A 19,492-nucleotide genomic window follows, 5' to 3' on the forward strand; every position below is an offset into this window, starting at 1 on the left:
TCTGACTTCTTTCTTGCAACTGTGAGTTTATATCTCACTTTTCAGATTTTTTCTTTATTAAATTCTGAATTAAGAGATGCAAACTTGTAATTCTGAGAGAAAGTCTGGACACACAAAGTTTATATCCCTTAATTCTGAGTTTATATAGCAGTCCCTCCAGGATTTCACGATTTTTTTTTGTGATTTTTGCGATGAAAATTATAAATTTTGTGGTGGCAAGTCCTAGAAATTTGCGAAAAATTTTGCGATTTATTTAATTATTTAATTTATTTATTAATAATTAGGATATCACATTTACCATATTAGGTATTATGTTAGAGGCTCAATTATCATACATAACACAAATCAAACATAAAATTTGTTTATTCTGATACATTTGAACTTTTAAAATAACCTATGGGCAATATTCTTATGTGACCTTTGTAAACATTAACAGCAGGTGTAGAAATGTATACTGTACATAGCCTACTTCATTTCAGTCGCATCTCAGGTACTCTTTACATTTTGGTAGCCCAAAAATTAATTGAACTAGCCCATATAAAAAAGCTTTTTAATTTTTTTTTTTTTAAATATAGAAATTCAAACAGGAGTCTAAATGTCAATCAAATATGTTTTCAATACACAAATATAAACAAATATCAAGGAAGGAATTTTATTTCACTCTTTAGTGTATCTGCAGAATTTTTAAATATCAATTTAAAGCAATGTATGATCCTTTTTAAGAGCTGCACAAGTAAAATGAACAGAATGGGTGGGGTTGGACAATGTAAGGTAGAATTTTAGGTCATAAAATGACATGATTTATAATTCAGATACAGATTCACACAAAAACAATATCTTATACAATGGCATTTCAGCCTTTATACCATTAAAAGGGATAAATCAAGTATATAATTTATCATATTTATTTAAAACATAAATATTACTGTCTTAATTGTTTAGATTTTTTAGAAGGCACATTAAAAACCCTATGTGTTTACTGCATAAAAACAAACAGCTGAAAAATGTATTGGAAAAAATTCTAAAAAATTAAAATTAAAAATTCTGTCACAAGGGGGCGCTTTAGGAGCGCTGAAATATTATCGTTTCCCTAGTAACGGCTGTATACAAATCAGCTTTAACGCTGTTTTATCAGCATGAAATGAAAATGCCAACGACACGTTTCTGAGGACAGTCGGTTCTACTCGGATACATTCATTTAAAGACATCAGTGCTGCGTTTTGACTTTAAAATGTGCAGGGCTCATATTTATTCAATGACATCATTGCCTTTAGAAGTTTTATCCAGCCCTATCGTGATTCGTCTTTCCGTCCCTAACTGACTTTTAAAATTATAATTAAGACTTTTCTTATACTATTTAACAAATTCAAAACTTTTATGGCGTTCCATTTGCAACAACAGAAGCCCTCTACTTTACGATAGCGGGTCGGCAGGCCAGTGAAACATTTTGGTAGCTCGACTGAAAAACACAATAGCCCCCGGGACATCGATCTTGCGAGCCCTGCAGACAGACAGCTCACAGACATCACGTGAGCAGCATCTTTATCAACAAGATATATAAATCTTTTTATTATTGAAATATTTGAATAACCATTTTTTGCGATTATTTTGCGGTTAAATGACAAATTATGCAGAATCGCAAAAAAATGCGACATTTTGTTGATTTTGCATTAAATTCAGCGATCGCAGAATCGCGAAAAACTGGAGGGACTGATATAGGGACAAAATCAAAGAAGTAAGATATAGATCAGCAGTTGCAAGAAAATTGATAGATAAAAGAGATGGTGAGATAAAAAAAAAAAAATAGCGAATACCATCTGCGGCAATAGCCTCGTGGTTAGTGTGTCGACACAACGGCGACCCGAGTTCGAATCCCATCTTGTGTTCCTTTGCTGATCCCGCTTTCCTGTCTACTCTACACTGTCCTGTCCAAAAGAAAAGGTATAAAAGCCCATAAATAAATTTCCAAAAAATTGCAAATACCTTTTATCTTGTGGAAAAAACAGTCCATACTATTCGAATGCATTCTTACTGATGCTGGTACTAAACTCATTCATTCATCATTCTCCTGTCCAGAGCTTTCTGATCGATCTCCTTCAAAACGATCTGCAAACAGTACAAGAAAAAAACATCTGTGTATTATGCTGTAAACATGCATAACGTATTTTCTAAGGCTGATATGGCATTTTAATCAGACCTGTTCTGATGTGGTTGAGAGACGCCAGCATTCTCAACATAAAGGACGCTGGGACTGTGACGGTATTTCTGGTCTCTTCAAGCATCCGTTTATTACGCAGAATTACCTGCAGAGGGAGACAAAGACAACTCACTGCCCACTAACACCAGAATGGTGTCCATGACTGAATTTAGATCATTTATTATCTTTAACTGCATGCATAAACATACTGGCCGACTGCATTAGTGAAGAACTGGGTAATGAATTAACAAAGTAGATTGCACCCACCTCTTCTGTCAACACTTTGTTGAATGATGGAGACTCCTCCATGGGAGACCAGATTTTAATATCATAATCAATTCCGGAGGAGGCAAGTACTATGACAAACAAAACTTTAATTAGGAATTGATTCTGCAATCAGAGAACATTCATTATAACAAACAGAAGCACACATAAGACAAATGCAACCCTTCTTCAATCCTTTATAAAATGCCTGCTTGGCAAGATGGCCAATTTCAATTTTGCGTTCAGAAAAAACACTGGATGAACTCACATGGCTCATATGGATGAGGCTGCAGACAGTTGATGACATGATTGTCAGCTTCCATCAGCATCACATGTTTTCCTGTATGTCTGTCCCATATGAAGATATGGCCACAGTCTGAGCCACTCAGCACAAAGTTATTACCCCAAAAACACGCCTCTTTGGTCTACAGAAATACAGAAAATCAGTGTACAATCCACAATGTCTGAGATGCTTTAAAACAGTACATTTGGATGGAACCAATATTTTTTTTTTTTTTACAAAACACTGCCTGGTGTGGAGTTACTTGAACACCAAAAATATGTAAGAGGTAAATATAACATGATAAAATATGCAAATATCTACATGAAAACTGTCAAAATGAAATTGTTGGCTTCACCATTGTCCTTGAGTTACGGTGGCCTTCATAGGTCATTTTTGCAACAGGTCTCCCGATATTGAGTGCCTCGGCTTCTGCCATCTCTTTCCGCTCTTTCCTTCGGCGGAAAATCTCCTGGATCCGAACAGCTGCTGTTCGCCTACCGAAAAATCCAGAAAGATGACGACTATATTTATGTTACATTTTAAAATAACAGCATTTATTTAAAACAGAAATCTTTTGTAATATTACAAATGTCTTTACTGTCACTTTTGATCAACTTAATGTATCCTTGCTGAATAAAAGTATAATTTCTTAAAAAAAATAAATAAAATTATTTCACATATATTCACCTCAAAACCCTTTCACCGATCACTGATCCCCTGAAATTTAATCTGAAAGCAGCAGACGAAAAAATAGAGTTAGCGTCAAAGAATATTAACCCTTTGGTATTGTTAATTTGGGGGTCACACTTGTGTTGTTTGCAGTCAAAAGTGCCCGAACACCTGAAATGTAACTTTTTTTTTATTTTCAGTAAAATCAATTTGATATATTTTTGTTCAGTACTATTTTTTTCTCTTTTCATTTGTATTTTTAAAAAATTATGCAATATTTATTGTAGATTTTCCCCTTTGAAAATAATAAAAAAAGGCAGTATTAAAATGGAGAAAATGGCTTTATAATCCAATTTTTGAAGGCAGATTAGTGCCATCTGATGGGAGTAAAACAAGAAAAACATCTGCAATTCCATGGTTTAGCCACTAGATTCCAATATAGCTCTATATAAAAAGCTTATAAATTCTCTAGACATAAATACTTATTTTTATTAAATTGTGATTTTTAATATATTTTTGTTCAATACTAAATGTACAATATGTACACATACTATATGTACAATCCTTTTGACCACAAACAACACAAGTGTGACTTTTTTACGCCTATTTAGCTTTTTCAAATCAAGTTCTTTTTTTTGTGGTCACATACCAACTGCCATAATAGTAAGCGAGTTTCGTACCATTCTGATGAAGCAACGATTTTTAAAAATTGTAACTGAAATGTAACTTTTTTTTATTTTTAGTAATATCGATTTCATATATTTTTTAGGGCCGGGACTCGATAAAAAAATTTAATCTAATTAATTAGAGGCTTTGTAATTAATTAATCGAAATTAATCGCATTTTAATCGCATATAAATATTTGACCTGAGAACAGTGAAAAGTAAGTTTTTTTATATGGATTTTTAGTATACCATTGAATAATGACTGAATACATAAGCTTAAGCAACAAAATATTGTTTATTTTTGTTCAACCAAGTCCAACAGACCAGTGCAATATTGCCATTAAGTGTAGCAATAGGCTCGATGTGCTGCGGTGAGATGCGAATTCCTTGTTGCATAGCTTGCACACAACCATGCTCTTATCGACGCTTCCATCCATTCGTTTTTTATAACAAAATTTCCCATCCACAGGGCCAACCAAAGCGGTCCCATCAGCTTTTTTGTCCATGTTCACTGTGGTTTGTTTTGCTGCGTCCCAATTCGCCTACTTATACTATGCCCTATAAGTATGTACTCTTTTTGTGAAGAAAAGTACATACTTTTGAGAATGTAGCAGAATAGTAGGCAGGCTTTGGGACATATACTTCGTCATAACTGCTTCTTTAATGGACGCTCTGTTGCTTAGTTACCTGAATCCTGTCACTGTTTAAACTGCCCTGTCAATCATCACAGTTAACATTATCTTCATTTCGTTTAATTTAATTTCCTACCGTATTAGAGAGAAATTAAGAGGCACGTTCTTTAACGAGTCTTTCATGCCGAGAACTCTGCTCTTGTGTTTGCTTAATTATGCATTTAAACGTTAATGACCAAACCTATCATTATAAATGTTGCTGCACATGGAATATAACACGGATAACATTTAAAAAATATTTTTTATCAGGTTACACACTGATTATTTATCACTCAAACCCCTTTCTCTACCTGTCCGTTGGTCGCGCATATCCTCCATGTTTGTAGTTTTTTAACACTTTTTATGCGTGTTTGTAGTTCTAATCGAATCCTCGTTCACGGCGCAGTGTGTTGTGGGCAATATTAGCCGTTAGAGTGTGCATTGATCGTTAAGTAGTAGACCATCCGGGAATCTTTGGAATACTTTTTTAAACATACTACGATTTGGGACATATACTATTTAGGACGGACGCAGCTTGTCCAAAGAGTATAAGGCTATACTCGAAATCTCCCCCTATACCCTATTCACTATTCCCTACATTAGTCCACTCGTACAGTTCACTTGAAGGAGTGAATGAAAACGAGTGAGTGAATTCGGACACTAAGCGCACCGGAAGGACTGCCGCTTTTGCATAGTATTGCTTACTGTTTAACAATCATTTAAAACGGACAGTTCGAGTAGTAAGATTAAAGGATTTATCTTGAACTATGTCAAGGAGTTTATGTATAAACCTTGGTTAAACAATTTAATAATCAATTTACAACAAATTTGTACCTGTGTTGTACGCTGCATTACGCAGTGGACGAGCGCGTTGTAAAATGAACAGATGGATGATTCAGCTGCGGGCGCCATCGTCTGGAGAGACGCGGGAATTCAGTCGGCGCGCGACTCTCACAGTGCATTGTGGGTTATCTCTAGCTGTTGAGCGTACATCGGTTGTACACTCGTTTTTGCATTGTGGGATTGAATGAGTGCACTCGAGAACGTCCACTATGGTTTCGAACACCACTTAAAATGGCTGTCCCCTCAAATAGTGCACTATTTGAGGGTATAGGGGGCGATTTCGGATACAGCCTAAGTTCTTTGGCTTGTCTGAACGCTAGTTGGTGCTCCAGTATAATCGGTCCGCCGAATCTCATCCAGTGAGAAACGTTCCGCGGTGCAAAACTAAGTGCGATTAAAATGCGTTAAAAAATTTTAACGCGTTATTTTTCTGTAATTAATTAATCTAAATTAACGCGTTAAAGTCCCGGCCCTAATATTTTTTTGTTCGAAACTATGTTTTTCCCTATATTTATGCAATATTTATTGTAGATTTTTCCCATTAATAATAATAATAATAAAAAAAATCTAATATTTGTAACATTTTTCTATTACTTTTCAATTAAGGCAGTATTTCATGTTAAAATAGAGAAAATGGGTTCAAAAGGCAGATTAGTGCCATCTGGTGGGAGTAAAACAAGAAAAACATCTGCAATCTAATGGTTTAGCCACTAGATTTCTATATAGCTCTATATAAAAAGCTTATAAATTATCTAGTTGTTTACAGACATAAATGTTTATTTTTATTAAGTTGTGATTTTTAATATCTATTTTGTTTAATACAATTTTTTTCTCTATTCTTTTCGTATTTTGAGAAAATTTCATGACACCAAATAGTATTTATATAATAATTATTCAATTATAATTAGCTTTTTCAAATCAAGTTCACGTCTTTTTTTTTTTTTTTTGTGGTCACATAGCAACTGCCATAAAAGTAAGTGAGTTTCATACCATCCTGATGAAGCAGCAATTTTGTAAATTTCAAAACCTTTTTTTTTCGGTCTGAAATCGCCAAACAACACCAGAGGGTTAAAGAATAAATTACAACAGCATTAATTCTCAAATTAATTTGATAATGACTGGCTTATTGAACAAAATAAAGCTTGACTGGATGATTAGTATCACCCTGAAGGAGTTTATTTTGCAGTAATGACTGCCTGAAATTAAAACATTAATAAGAAAGACCTCTGTGTGAGTGGAGGATGGTTGTTTGATGAGGACGTGTAGTTGGTCTCCTCACTGTTGTCATCCTGATCTGCTGTTGGCTCTCCAGATGCGCTGTTTCGTCTGTTTGTGCCTTCAGCTGTTGAAACACAAGTTCACAAACTTGACTGTAAAGTTAACAGCAGTGTAAATTCACACTTTGCATTTATAAGACACCTACTAGTGAAGTCCAGTGTAATGGTGCTGGTGGAGGTGCCTTCTGGACTGTAGTGCAGACTAAGAACAGGCTCTGCTGAGGCACTGCTGACAGACTCTGAGGAAACGTCCGCGTCTGAAATTATGGGTTAAATTTATTTAAGTTTAATCGGCATTCATTTAATTTAGAGTATTTGTACGTTAATCACATGCATTTTATGATTTACTGTATGCATCCTTTAACACTTATAAGGCATCTAAATTATGATCATGATAACATTTTTTGATAAAAAACATGTACACAATCTACTATGTTCCTTCTGTCATACGATTGAAAGTTCATACTGTTTTAGCAATTAAAAGGCCTTTTAGTATAATTGTAAAACTGTTCACCTTCAGGTTGTTGTTCACGTGTATTTTTACTGAGAAATCCACAGATTTTTATAATACGTTTTATATTGTTAGCAATATTTCAAAATGAATACTTCTTAGACTGAAGCAATTTTCTTTCTTCAACATGAAAAATCATGTTAAAATATGACTATCAAATATGATCCATCAGCCTTTTAAAAATGCTTATTATTGCACTGCATTGCATTATATGTTTTGTCCTCACAATAAAAACTACAGAGCATATATTGGGAAATATATAGTGCCAACTGATATTTATTTGCATTTTATATAAGTAGTCTGATCTTACATTTTGGATGAGGAACTCTAACAAATTGCATGTTTTTGCTCAGTTTAGGCCTCTGAAAAAATGTTTTTCCTCCTTGAGTATGAGCTCCATGTTCTCCTATATCATACCAGATTACACAAAAGCCTGATGTATCAAATATGATACTCAATATAAACATGTATACATATTTTTTTGGTTTTATTTTAGTTACTAAAGGTTCAATAACATGTTACAATAAAATGTCAGGTTTTACAGGGTTAAGAATGTGAGTGCCACTATTGTTATTATTTATTCATTATTTATAAGTAGGGCTGCACGATTTAGAGAAAAAATCTAATTGCGATTTTTCTGATCAAAATTGCGATTTGCGATTTAAAATGCGATTTACTACTATTTCATAAAAGAGCTACAAGTTTGATATGGTGGTTTTAACAGCACCAAAGAAAGACCAAGCATAATCACAAAGTATGCTACACTGTTCTACTGTTTATTTAAAACCTCTTTAACATTGTTGTCATTTTTTAAATAAAGTTGTCATGACAAATTAAGAAAATAACTACAGTATCTTAAATAAAATTGAATTAACAATTAAAATGATATAATAAAATATTATTTAAATCTTTTAAAATAAAATATATACTATTATACAAAATTAATTAATACAAATATTATATATTTTATTATATAAAATCCTAAAAGATTACATACATACATACATACATACATACATAAATAACATTATTTTATAACAAAATATAATTAAAATCTTTTAGGAATCCAAACACACTGTAAACTATTTTACATTAGTAAAACACTGATGATAACCTACATTAAGAGACACTTTGTTGGGAAGTTTAGCCGCTGCTCCCGCTCATCTTTTCCAAATGGCGTTACCGTTATTTGCTCAGTAGCCTACATGCAGTAGAGACCTGCACTCCTACGAGAGTACAGCGGGACCCGACGCAAACGAATGCGGCGCGGAACATAACTTGATGGGAGAGTGCGGCTGTGCGGGACGCGGGAAAATAAAATGATTCGCGGGACTCCCGCAAAATAGAAATATCTAAACAAAATATTTAAAAAACAAAACATTGTTATTCATCTATTGCACAAAAGCAGCAAGAACAACTAGTATACAACTTACAGCTATGATTAGTAAGCACAGGGATAGGCAGTCATCAGAGGTGTTTAAGTTAGAATCCACTCACTGCTCAAATGTTCTTGCACAGTGCTGAATATTGCGTGCTCACGAATTAAAACACACGAAGTGTTGACATTGTGAAAGATTCATTGTGCATACTATTCATTGTAGAGCTTGATAAGTTCGCGTATAAACTGAGATATCAGCTTTAAAGGAGCTGTGTCTGCTTGCATTTTCTGTTAAGAATAACAGTGGTTTGTGAATGTTGATGCTTAGCCTATAGGCTATAACAAATATTTTTATCGGGGACGTTTATGCTGGGGTTTTGTGAAACTTACGAGATCTGTTTCATGTAAATTCAATTGATGTACTGAAAAAACAACAACTATAAAGGTTACTTTTATGCGGGCTTTTGCGGACAGAAGCGGGACAAAACATGAATGTCGAGGCGGGAACGGAACGAGATAAACATATTTCTGCGGATGCAGGACTGAAAAATACGTCCTGTGCACGTCTCTACATGCAGTGTTAAAATGCCCCCTATTGGTTAAACTCTGCATCAAACGTAATATAAGCATGAAGATGTAATATGCACATGAAGCGACCTGTCAAAAACGATTTATATGCTTGTTACCACAGTTGATAATTAATCGAAATAATCGCAGCTCTTGCGATTTGAAAATCGCACCCTTTCAAATCGCGATTTCGGTTTAAAAACGATTAATCGTGCAGCCCTATTTATAAGTAGTATAAATATGTCAAATTTTACATATTATACTTTCTAACAATGAGAATGCAAGTTAGATAACAGAAGCTTGAGTCTCACTTGTCGTGCTTGATTGGGGTTGATCTCTGTTATTCTGGGCTTCTTCATACCACCTGGACAACATGTCTGACATTCTCTGCATCAGTGATATGCTGGAGCTGGACTCTCCTGATCAAGACACAGAGACATTAAACATCACAGAGTTCTTCAGTTTGGAATGGGAAAAAAAAACTCAGCAAGTACTGAGACTACAGGTGGAGCTGGGGAAGGTGGAGGATTTCTGATGCACGCTGCAACTGCTACAGCCAAGTGTTTTAATGTTCAGCAGCAAGCACTGGCTGCTGATATGAAAAGAAACCAATCAGCTGCGCTGTGTGAATAATGATGTGATTATATCAGATTTGATTATATCAGACTGAGCTAGAAACTACTGACCTGCTCCATCCAGAGTTTCATGACAGAACTTTGAATTTATTGATCACAGTGTGAATGGGTCTTTAAAGGGATAGTTCACCTTAAAGTCAAAGTTCTGTCATCATTTTCTCACCTTCATGTCATTTTTCACTTGTATGACCTTCTTTCTTTTGTGCAAAGCAAAAAGTGATTTATATCCTACCAACTCAATATGCAAAGTAATAAGAACTGGTGCTGTCAGGTTTTTTTTTAAAAGTGAAAACTGACTGCTGAAAGTTTCATAAAAGTAGTTAATAGAACTCATGCACAATATTTCATAACTTCCAAACTCATATGAGCTGAACACAAAAATCATCCATTCATGACAACTGTGATGATTGGTTGTTGTAGTCTGACCTTTTCAATGAATGAGATCCAGTTTTGTTCTGAATCATTTGTTTATAAATTGGATCAATTTAATTCTAGAATTTAGTTCTCTCAATTAATTTACTTGAATGATCTATTCACAGTGGTTACCAGCTCACTGGAAGGGAAGTATAAAACTGAAATAGTAACTTAGACTGTTGCATGAGAATTCAGAATACTTGGAAAATGTGACCCTGGACCACAAAACCAGTCATAAGGTTAAATTTTACAAAACTGAGATTTATACATCATATGAAAGCTCAATAAATAAGCTTTCTATTGTTATATGGTTTGTAAGGATTTATTAAGTCCAAATTAAGTTCTTAACAATGCATGTTACTAATCAAAAATTACATTTTGATATATTTATAGTAGGAATTTTACAAAAAATCTTCATGGAACATGATCTTTACTTAATTCCCTAATGATTTTTGGCATAAAAGAAAAATAAATAAATTTGACCCATACTATGTATTTTTGGCTATTGCTACAAATATACCCCAGCGACTTAAGACTGGTTTTGTGGTCCAGGGTCACATATAGCACACAAGTCATACCAGCCCCCCATGTGATATTTTATAGTGCTTTATGTATTTAATGCAAGCTCCCATTCATTCATTTTAAGTGCATAGTGAGTAGAACAATTATTCAAACTTTCTATTTTGTGTACCACAGGAGAAAGCATGTCACAATGATAAGAAAATACAACTGAAATTAAATTGCATCAACTAATATCCAATCTTTCCCACAGGTTTAGTTTTGAGGGTATTCCAAACATGTGACATGAGTTGATGTGCCTCCTACCATCACGCTCCCTCTCGCTCTCTGGGCGGGCACGAGGACCTGTGTCTGACCAATCACCTCTCACTCTCAGACGCTTCACAGGGGGGCGCAGTAGCTGAAGGTGACATCAACAGTCAGTCAGTCAACACACAGCAATTGCAACACTAACAATTACCCTAGGGGTGTGCGATATGACGATTTTTGATCGTGGACGATTAAAATGTCTCCACGATCTGCTTTTGAATAAATATCGTAGTATCGTGCTACAGTGTGCCTCCGTCTTAATATACTGTACATTCACTCACGGGACACTGCACTTATTCATATTCGCGATCACAAAAGTACATTATTTGAATGTGCTTCAAAGTCTTGCCGGTAAAATAACGCCATTTGGTCCGCGCGCTGTTCTGGCATGCGCTTCATGAGCGCGTAAACCTGAAGCACGTGCGCTAAAAGCCTGTCAAACAGCACCTGATTACTAAACTGAGCTATCTTTGGCGTTTAATTTGCTTATACTGTCAAAAACACGCAAGGATTACATATAAACACAGTCGGTTGTCTAAAGTGAAAGTAAACAGTTAAGAGAAAAACGGATGCGCGCCTGTATAGATATTTTTTACAGTCTATGGTATAGATGCGTGCAGCTCTGCAACAGAGCTAAACATGCTGTCGATTGTCATTAAAGGGACAGTACACCCAAAAATCTTGTCACTCACATGTCCTAAATCTCTATTAATTTTTTTCTTGTACTTAACACAAAAGAAGATATTTTGAAGAATGTGGGTAACAGTAGCTGGTCCCCACTGACTTAAAATAAATAAATAAAATATATGGAAGTAACTGGGGACCCAGCAACTGTTTGGTTACCCACATTATTCAAAATAAGTTTTATGTTCAGCATGTTTTATGCTTAAAAAAATGCGAGAGTGAGTAAATGATGACATAATTGTCATTTTTGGGTGATGATACCCTAATAAAACAAAACACAAAGGAAAATCACTCACTGCTCTTGACTGAAGAACTTCAATACAGTTGCTTTAAATGTTGCTTCTATGTATAATTTATGTATATAATGTATATAGTGTTTTATTTTTATATTTGTTAATTAAATTTCTTGAATGCTACTGATAAATACACTGACTGTACCTGAAAATTAAAGCACTGTTTGTTTTATTTGTATAGTATGTGTATATGTAACATGTAGCTTATCTTTGTTCTTATTTTTTAAAAACAAAGAAAATAATGACAAAGATTTTTTTTGTCTTCGCCCACTTTGGCTTAAATATCTGCCATTCTTTTTATTTTATATTTTGTTACCTTGTAAGGTTTTGGTTTTAAAATAGAAAAATTAATTTGGCTGTACTACTCAGACAACTTGTAAAAAAGTAAAACCAACATGACAAAGAATCGTGATAAAATCGTGAATCGTGATATGATATTTTTACCAAATCGCCCACCCCTAAATTACCCTCTAAGTGTCTTTACACAACCAGGATAAGGCTGCTCTGTGCCAGCTCGAAATTCAGTATAAAGACATAACACAGCCAGCCAAGCTATATTATGGCAGTCTATATTATGCCTGCTTTGAGCCACCTCAGACGCTAGTAGTATCTACCTTATTTTTTCCATAAGAGCGATCGCAGCCATTTGTAAATTTAATGTGTTTGGCTTCCGGTCTCCAGCTTTTTTTAACTGTACAAAACATCTTGTTTTGCAGCTTGATATTGCAAAGTGGTATGTCTTACCATATTATTTTAATGTATTATCTTAATTATGAACACAATGGTTTGTAGTACAAACAGTTTTATAATTTACTGCACTTCAGTATTCTTCTCGTTATTTTCCTATGGTGGCTTATGAACCGGAAGGCTTACACATTACCAGAAAAAAGCTTAATTCCACATTGAAAAAATAAGGTGGATACAGTTGCAATTTCTGTGTAAATGTATTTATGCAGTGTTGTTTTTGACAACCATCTTAGATTTAGTCTTAGTCTTTTGGACTAAAATGCTTATTAGTTTTAGTCCAATTTTAGTCACTTCTATATGTGATAGTTTTAGTCCAATTTTAGTCGACGAAAAGTCAAAAAGGTTTTAGTCTAGTTTTAGTCAAAAAAGGGGGAAAAAGTAGTATTTTAAAAAATTATTGTATGTCAGTAAGTATTTTGCTGTGTCACTTATAAGTTGTGAAAATAGCAGATCTATAGTTCAACACAATGTGAGCTTCCGGATCGACTATTTTCACCAGTAATTACAATAATGAAGGAATGGTTTTAGACATAAAAGACATATTTGAAATACGCCCATAGGTCCTCTCGCCGTTTGCGACCACCCATCATGGTTAATCGTCTGTCTGTCTGAGTGCCAACAATGTGACGTGTTGAGCATGTTATGCGCTGCACACCAGGTGGTGGGCGTAACCAAACATGGATAGAATGCTAAAACGGCTTGCCATACTAGTATGGCAAAGAGTATTTAATGCTAATACGGCTTGCCATAGCGGCAGATACTTTTTAGGTTGTAATTGGCATGCACAATAAGCAGAAATGTCATGCATTTTAAACGTCTGACGGACCACCCACTAACATTTTCGTCTATTCTCGTCTCGTCAACGAAAACTCACACACATCTCGTCATGTTTTAGTCATCAACGAGCCATTTTTACCATGTCATCGTCTCGTTATCGTCATGAAAAAAGTGGCGTCAACGAAATGATTTCGTCATCGTCATCGTTGACGAAAACAACACTGTATTTATGTCACCTCTGAGCAGCATTAAGCAGTCTGTGTAAAGCAGTGTTTCTCCAACTTTTTTAGTCACTTTCTCCATTAAACCTTTAAAAAAATGTGAGATTTCTATTGAAGCTTGTATGCGCCATGGAATAAAAACTAAAAAGTGCAATTTTCATTTTACGATTCAGACTTTTTTTCTCAAAATTTCTTGCAACTACAGATCATAAACTCATAATTGCAATTCTTAAATTTTTCACAAAAATCATGAGTGTACATAACCACAAATAAACAATGAGAAAGATAACTGCAACTTTTTATCCCACAAGACTTTTTTCTCAGAACTGCAAGTTTATAAACTCACAGTCATGAGTTACTGAAAAAAGTCTGAATTGTGTGATATAAACTCAAAATTGCGAATTGTGAGATACAAATTCATCCCTTTTTTTATCCCTTGGTGGAAATAAGCTTCCATAGGTCTCTTCCACCCAGTGAAGTCAAATAATAATGAAATTGACTAACAAGTATTGCACTTCTGTTTTATTTCTGTCTACAGTAGATTGTCATGTTTTTTTCAACCACAAATAAAAAATGAGAAAGATAACTGAGACTATTTATTCCACAATTCTTTTTTTTTTCTCAGAACTGGAAGTTTATAAACTCACAGTCACGGGTCACAGAAAAAAGTATTAAAAGAAATTGCGTGAGCTCAAAATTGCAAATTCAAATTGTGAGATAAAAACTCATCCTTTTAAAAAAAAAAATGTTTTTATCCTTTGGTGGAAATAAGCTTCCATAGGTCTCCATTTCCCAAGTAAAGTTAAAGAATAATGAAATGGACTAACAAGTATTGCACTTCTGGTTTATTTCTGTCTATGATGGTCATGTCACTTCTAATGCTGTTTTGGGAAAGGCATGCAAGCTCTCCCCAGCCTTGTACAGCTGAGAACACGCTAGGCATTCTGGGAAAACATAAGCACTTGGTACAGTGTGTTTCTTAAACAGAACCCGTGTTATCATGAGTGCTGAGTGATATGGTGCTCAAGATGATTTCAACACTTTTTGACTTGAGCAATTAAATCACAAAACTTACACAATATCAGCAAATTAACCTCATTTAAACCACACACAAAACGTTTTTAAAACTGTTTCCCAGACTTACCTCCCCTTTGTTTTTTGGCAATTCCTTTAATTTAGATGCCCTGTCATCTTTAGGGTCAAACAGGTAGATGTAATCTGAAGAGAAGCTGGCGAGTATTTCTTGGCCATCAGAGCTGTAACACAGCGAGGTCACACGGCAGGACCGTCCAGCCAGGTGAGGGGGCACAAAACGAACACAGATACCTGTAGTTCCACTGCTATAGCAGCATCCTGGGAAAGAGAATATTAGCTTAAAAAAAGATGTGTCTGGTTTATAAAATACTACGAATAAATGCAAAATCAAGCATTTAAAGACTTAAAAAAATTAAGTACATGCCTTACTGCTATTCCTATGGTCAGATGTGCTTTTCATGCATAAAAATATAGAAAAGAGACTGTATAGACTAAAGAAATGCCATTTACAAACTATTTAACTTTGCATTTAGAAATAAAATATTTTTTTAAGAAAAAAAATCACTTGATTTTATCCATTAATAACTTATTAGATTGTGAAAGCGGTGATGAAAAAGTAATATTTTGCATGTATTTATATTTGATTAAACATTACAAAGTCATCTTTTTTCTTTAGAATAGGATGCATATAGGATAACATCAGAACCAGAATGTGAATTAAGAGAGTAAACAGGGCCTATTGTAATTTCATGTTGACTTTAAATGCCTGCATACCTGTAGATATGGTTCCCAGCATCCTCCTGTCATATATGCGGACTGAACTATCCGAGCAGCCCAGGGCGAGGTAATATGGCTCAGTGGGCGAAACAGCCATAGAACTGACTGCCCTGCGACAGTTAACCAAAATGTCCTAGTTCAACCCAAAAACAAAAAATAACAGCAGAAATAAATAAAATCAAATGTTTGCAGGAGAGCATGACATTTTTTACTATGTACAAAAAGAAAATGTTCCGTACATCTTTGCATCTGCTTTGGCCACAGCCATTTTTCAACCTGACATCAAACCATCGAACTGTCCCATCTTCCCCACATGAGAGAAAAGAGTTTGGGTCACTGGGTATTGTAAGAACCTGTAAAAAATATTTTAAATGTACATTATTACTGTTTCATGCTGCTCTTTAATAAGTGAAATCATTAGATCAATCACTAATTATTTTATTTAATTTTACTGACAGCCATAGATGTGTTTCTCTTCAGTTTTATATTTCTAACTGTACTCTCATGGTGGATAGAAAAAAGACCAATATTTTGCACATATGTATAATCTTTTATTTTTCACTATGTACATGGTGCTTTTTACATACAGTTGAAGTCAAAAGTTTACATACGCCTTGCAGAATCTGCAAAATGTTAATTATTTTATCAAAATAAGAGGGATCATACAAAATGCTTGTTATTGTTTTATTTAGTACTGACCTGAATAAGATATTTCACAAAAATGATGTTTACATATAGGCCACAAGAGAAAATAATAGTTGAATTTATAAAAATGACCCTGTTCAAAAGTTTTCATACACTTGATTCTTAATACTGTGTTGTTACCTGAATGATCCACAGCTGTTTTGCTTTTTTTGTTTGTTTTGTTTATTGATAGGTCATGAATCCATTGTTTGTCCTGAACAGTTAAACTGCCCGCTGTTCTTCATAAAAATCCTTCGGGTCCCACAAATTCTTTGGTTTTTCAGCATTTTTGTGTATTTGAACCCTTTCCAACAATGACTGTGTGATTTTGAGATCCAAGACAACTGAGGGACTCATATGCAACTATTACAAAAGGTTCAAATGCTCACTGATGCTTCAGAAGGAAACACGATACATTAAGGGCCAGGGGCTGAAAACTATTGAACAGAATTAAGATGTGTACATTTTTCGTTTTTTGCCTTATATATATAAAAAACATAGCCCGAGGCTCATTTAGTACTGCCCTTGAGAAGCTACAAAAGATACTTACATGTAGATGGATCTCAAAAAAATAGTCATTGTTGGAAAGGGTTCAAATACACAAAAATGCTGAAAAACCAATGAATTTGTGGGACCTGAAGGATTTTTATGAAGAACAACAGGCAGTTTAACAGTTCAGGACAAACAAGGGACTCATGAACAACTATCACTAAACTAATAATTCAGGTAACAACACAGGATTAAGAATCAAGTTTATGTAAACTTTTGAATGGGGTCATTTTTATAAATTCAACTATTATTTTCTCTTGTGGACTATATATATATATATATATATATATATATATATATATATATATATATATATATACACACACATATATATATATATATATAAACGTCTTTTGTGTTAAATATTCAGGTCAGTACTAAATAAAAAATAACATGCATTTTGTATGATCCCTCTTATTTCGGTAAAATAATTAACATTTTGCAGATTCTGCAAGGTGTATGTAAACCTTTGACTTCAAATGTACAAATGTATAGCTGACTTTATAGTTTAGTAAGCGTCAATCAAAATCAATCATGATGAACTTGTACCTGATAGGCTGTCCCGTGGTGGCAAGTATATTTGTACTGGATGAGCTCGGGGCTGCGGCTGATGTTGGTGTAATGAATATTTCCATCTTCTGCTGCAGACACAATCCAGTGATCGCTGGACTCAGGCATAAACCTGGCACTGTAAATACTGGCACCATGATTAGACGGGACCGTTACAAGCACCTAAAGAGTCACAGGACAGAAAAGACCACAAAATGAGTTGTCGTTTTTTTATGTGATTTTGTACAAAATGAGTGGCTGAGGAATAAGTAAAAGTAATAAGTAACTCACCTTCCTCTTGTAAGGATCTGTGATAATTAAATTGCAATCATCTGATCCAGATAAAATATATTCACCTGTGTTATTCCAACTTATAGTATTTACCTGAGAAACAAAGAGAGTATAAACACATGATTATAAGTATATACACACTTTACTTCAGGATTACAAGTATACTTACACAGCCATTATGAACATCAAGCGAGGCTTCAAGTTTCAGTCTCTGGACAAACTCTAGTCTGTCTAAGAAAAAAAAGTGTTAAAATATTAGAAAAACTAAATAAAGTCATTTTAGTCTTATTTATTTATTTATTTAGGTTCTAATAAAAATGTATATAACATACAACAAGTATTGACGAGGCAAGTATTGTATTATCTAATTAATAAAGTAAGTACTACAACATAGTTGTCTTACCTAAATAATTTGTTCGTATAAAGTTGTTTCTTTCATCCACACCGATAGCGCGTTTCCTTATGTCCCAAATAAATGTATTCTTTCGCAACATAGTCAAACAGCTTGACTTTAAATGCTGTTTTACAGTCTGCTGGTTTGTTTACTTTCTAACTCTGTTTTTAAAAACCTAGACAGCTGTATATTACGCAACACAGTGACCATTAGAAGTGTTTCGCTCGTAAACGAATCGTGGTTTTGAACGAGTCGTTCTCATGCTAGGTTTTTATTCTCACTTCAGAAGCGCCTGACTGCTTTCCTGTGCCTGTGAAAGACTGTAAAAGATTGAAGAAGACACTTACTTGCCACCACCTACTGGCCTGAGTCTGACAATGTAACCTCATTATTGGACTGGCTACTAGTGAGTGTATATTTTGAGTGAACTGTTTCAAAAGATTCGATTCACTGGGAAGAATCAAAATTCCCACCATCGTGACCATCAGCTAATGTCTAACTCAAAAAATGGAACCTTTAAATGAGTGGCAGTCAAATCTCAAGATGCTTACATTTTTGTGTACGAAAATTGTTGTATAATGCAAATATTGTGCATTTCCCGTAAGCAATATCTAAGATCATTTTAAAAAGTGCTCCGGTAATCGCAAACGATTATTATTAGTCCATCAACATCAGCGCGGAGAAAAGTAACAGGTAACACTTCTAACGTTTTGTGCTACTTCTTGAAAAGTTGTTTACTTTAGCAGCTATTTAAGTAAAATTAATAGCTTACTCTATTTTATTTTGCAGTAGAGTAATTGCCTATTTACGTATTCTATTTTTTAAATAATTTGTTTTATAAAAGTAATTCCTCTTCATGTATTTTGCCGTTTCTTTTTTTCATGCTTGCCACCATGGTTTCTTGAAAGGCAGTAGGCTATATATCTCATTAATAATCTAACTATCCATATTATTAACTATCCTTATACTATATATTTCATTTCATGTATTATATTTTTGTTTATTTAAATGTATATGTGACCCTGGACCACAAAACGAGTCATAATGGTAATTTTTTAAAATAAATATATTTTATGAAATAAATATCTAAATGAATAAGCTTTCCATTCATGTATGGTTACAATAGGACAATATTTGGCCGAGATACAACTATTTGAAAATCTGGAATCTGAGGGTGCAAAAAAAAATCAAAATATTGAAAAAATCGCAGAGTTGTCCAAAGGAAATTTACAAAATATCTTCATGGAACATGATCTTTACTTTACACTGACATTTACGCACCATTCACT

General features: G+C 34.2%; 1 protein-coding gene across 2 annotated transcripts; it reads right to left on the reverse strand.

The window, feature by feature from the left end:
• Window positions 1-1,719: 1,719 nt before the first annotated feature.
• On the reverse strand, window positions 1,720-18,493 carry LOC141347014 (DDB1- and CUL4-associated factor 6-like). 2 transcript variants are annotated; one of them, XM_073851985.1, is made up of 18 exons: window positions 18,213-18,493; window positions 17,979-18,040; window positions 17,810-17,902; window positions 17,519-17,701; window positions 15,976-16,089; window positions 15,734-15,869; window positions 15,069-15,277; window positions 11,200-11,293; window positions 9,637-9,744; window positions 7,016-7,126; window positions 6,817-6,934; window positions 3,432-3,473; window positions 3,100-3,238; window positions 2,730-2,886; window positions 2,465-2,553; window positions 2,198-2,303; window positions 2,050-2,106; window positions 1,720-1,925 (listed from the first exon to the last, which is right to left on the reverse strand). In XM_073851985.1, exons 1-17 carry the CDS (start codon window positions 18,301-18,303, stop codon window positions 2,054-2,056), a joined length of 1,905 nt encoding a protein of 634 aa, XP_073708086.1. In that variant the 5' UTR covers window positions 18,304-18,493; the 3' UTR covers window positions 1,720-1,925; window positions 2,050-2,053. The 2 variants fall into 2 exon arrangements, with proteins under 2 accessions (XP_073708086.1, XP_073708085.1); XM_073851984.1 differs by having other exon boundaries at window positions 2,014-2,106; window positions 18,213-18,492.
• Between the last annotated feature and the right edge of the window lie 999 nt (window positions 18,494-19,492).

Source organism: Garra rufa, chromosome 12, assembly GCF_049309525.1.
Source record: "Garra rufa chromosome 12, GarRuf1.0, whole genome shotgun sequence".
Taxonomy (NCBI): Eukaryota; Metazoa; Chordata; class Actinopteri; order Cypriniformes; family Cyprinidae; genus Garra; species Garra rufa.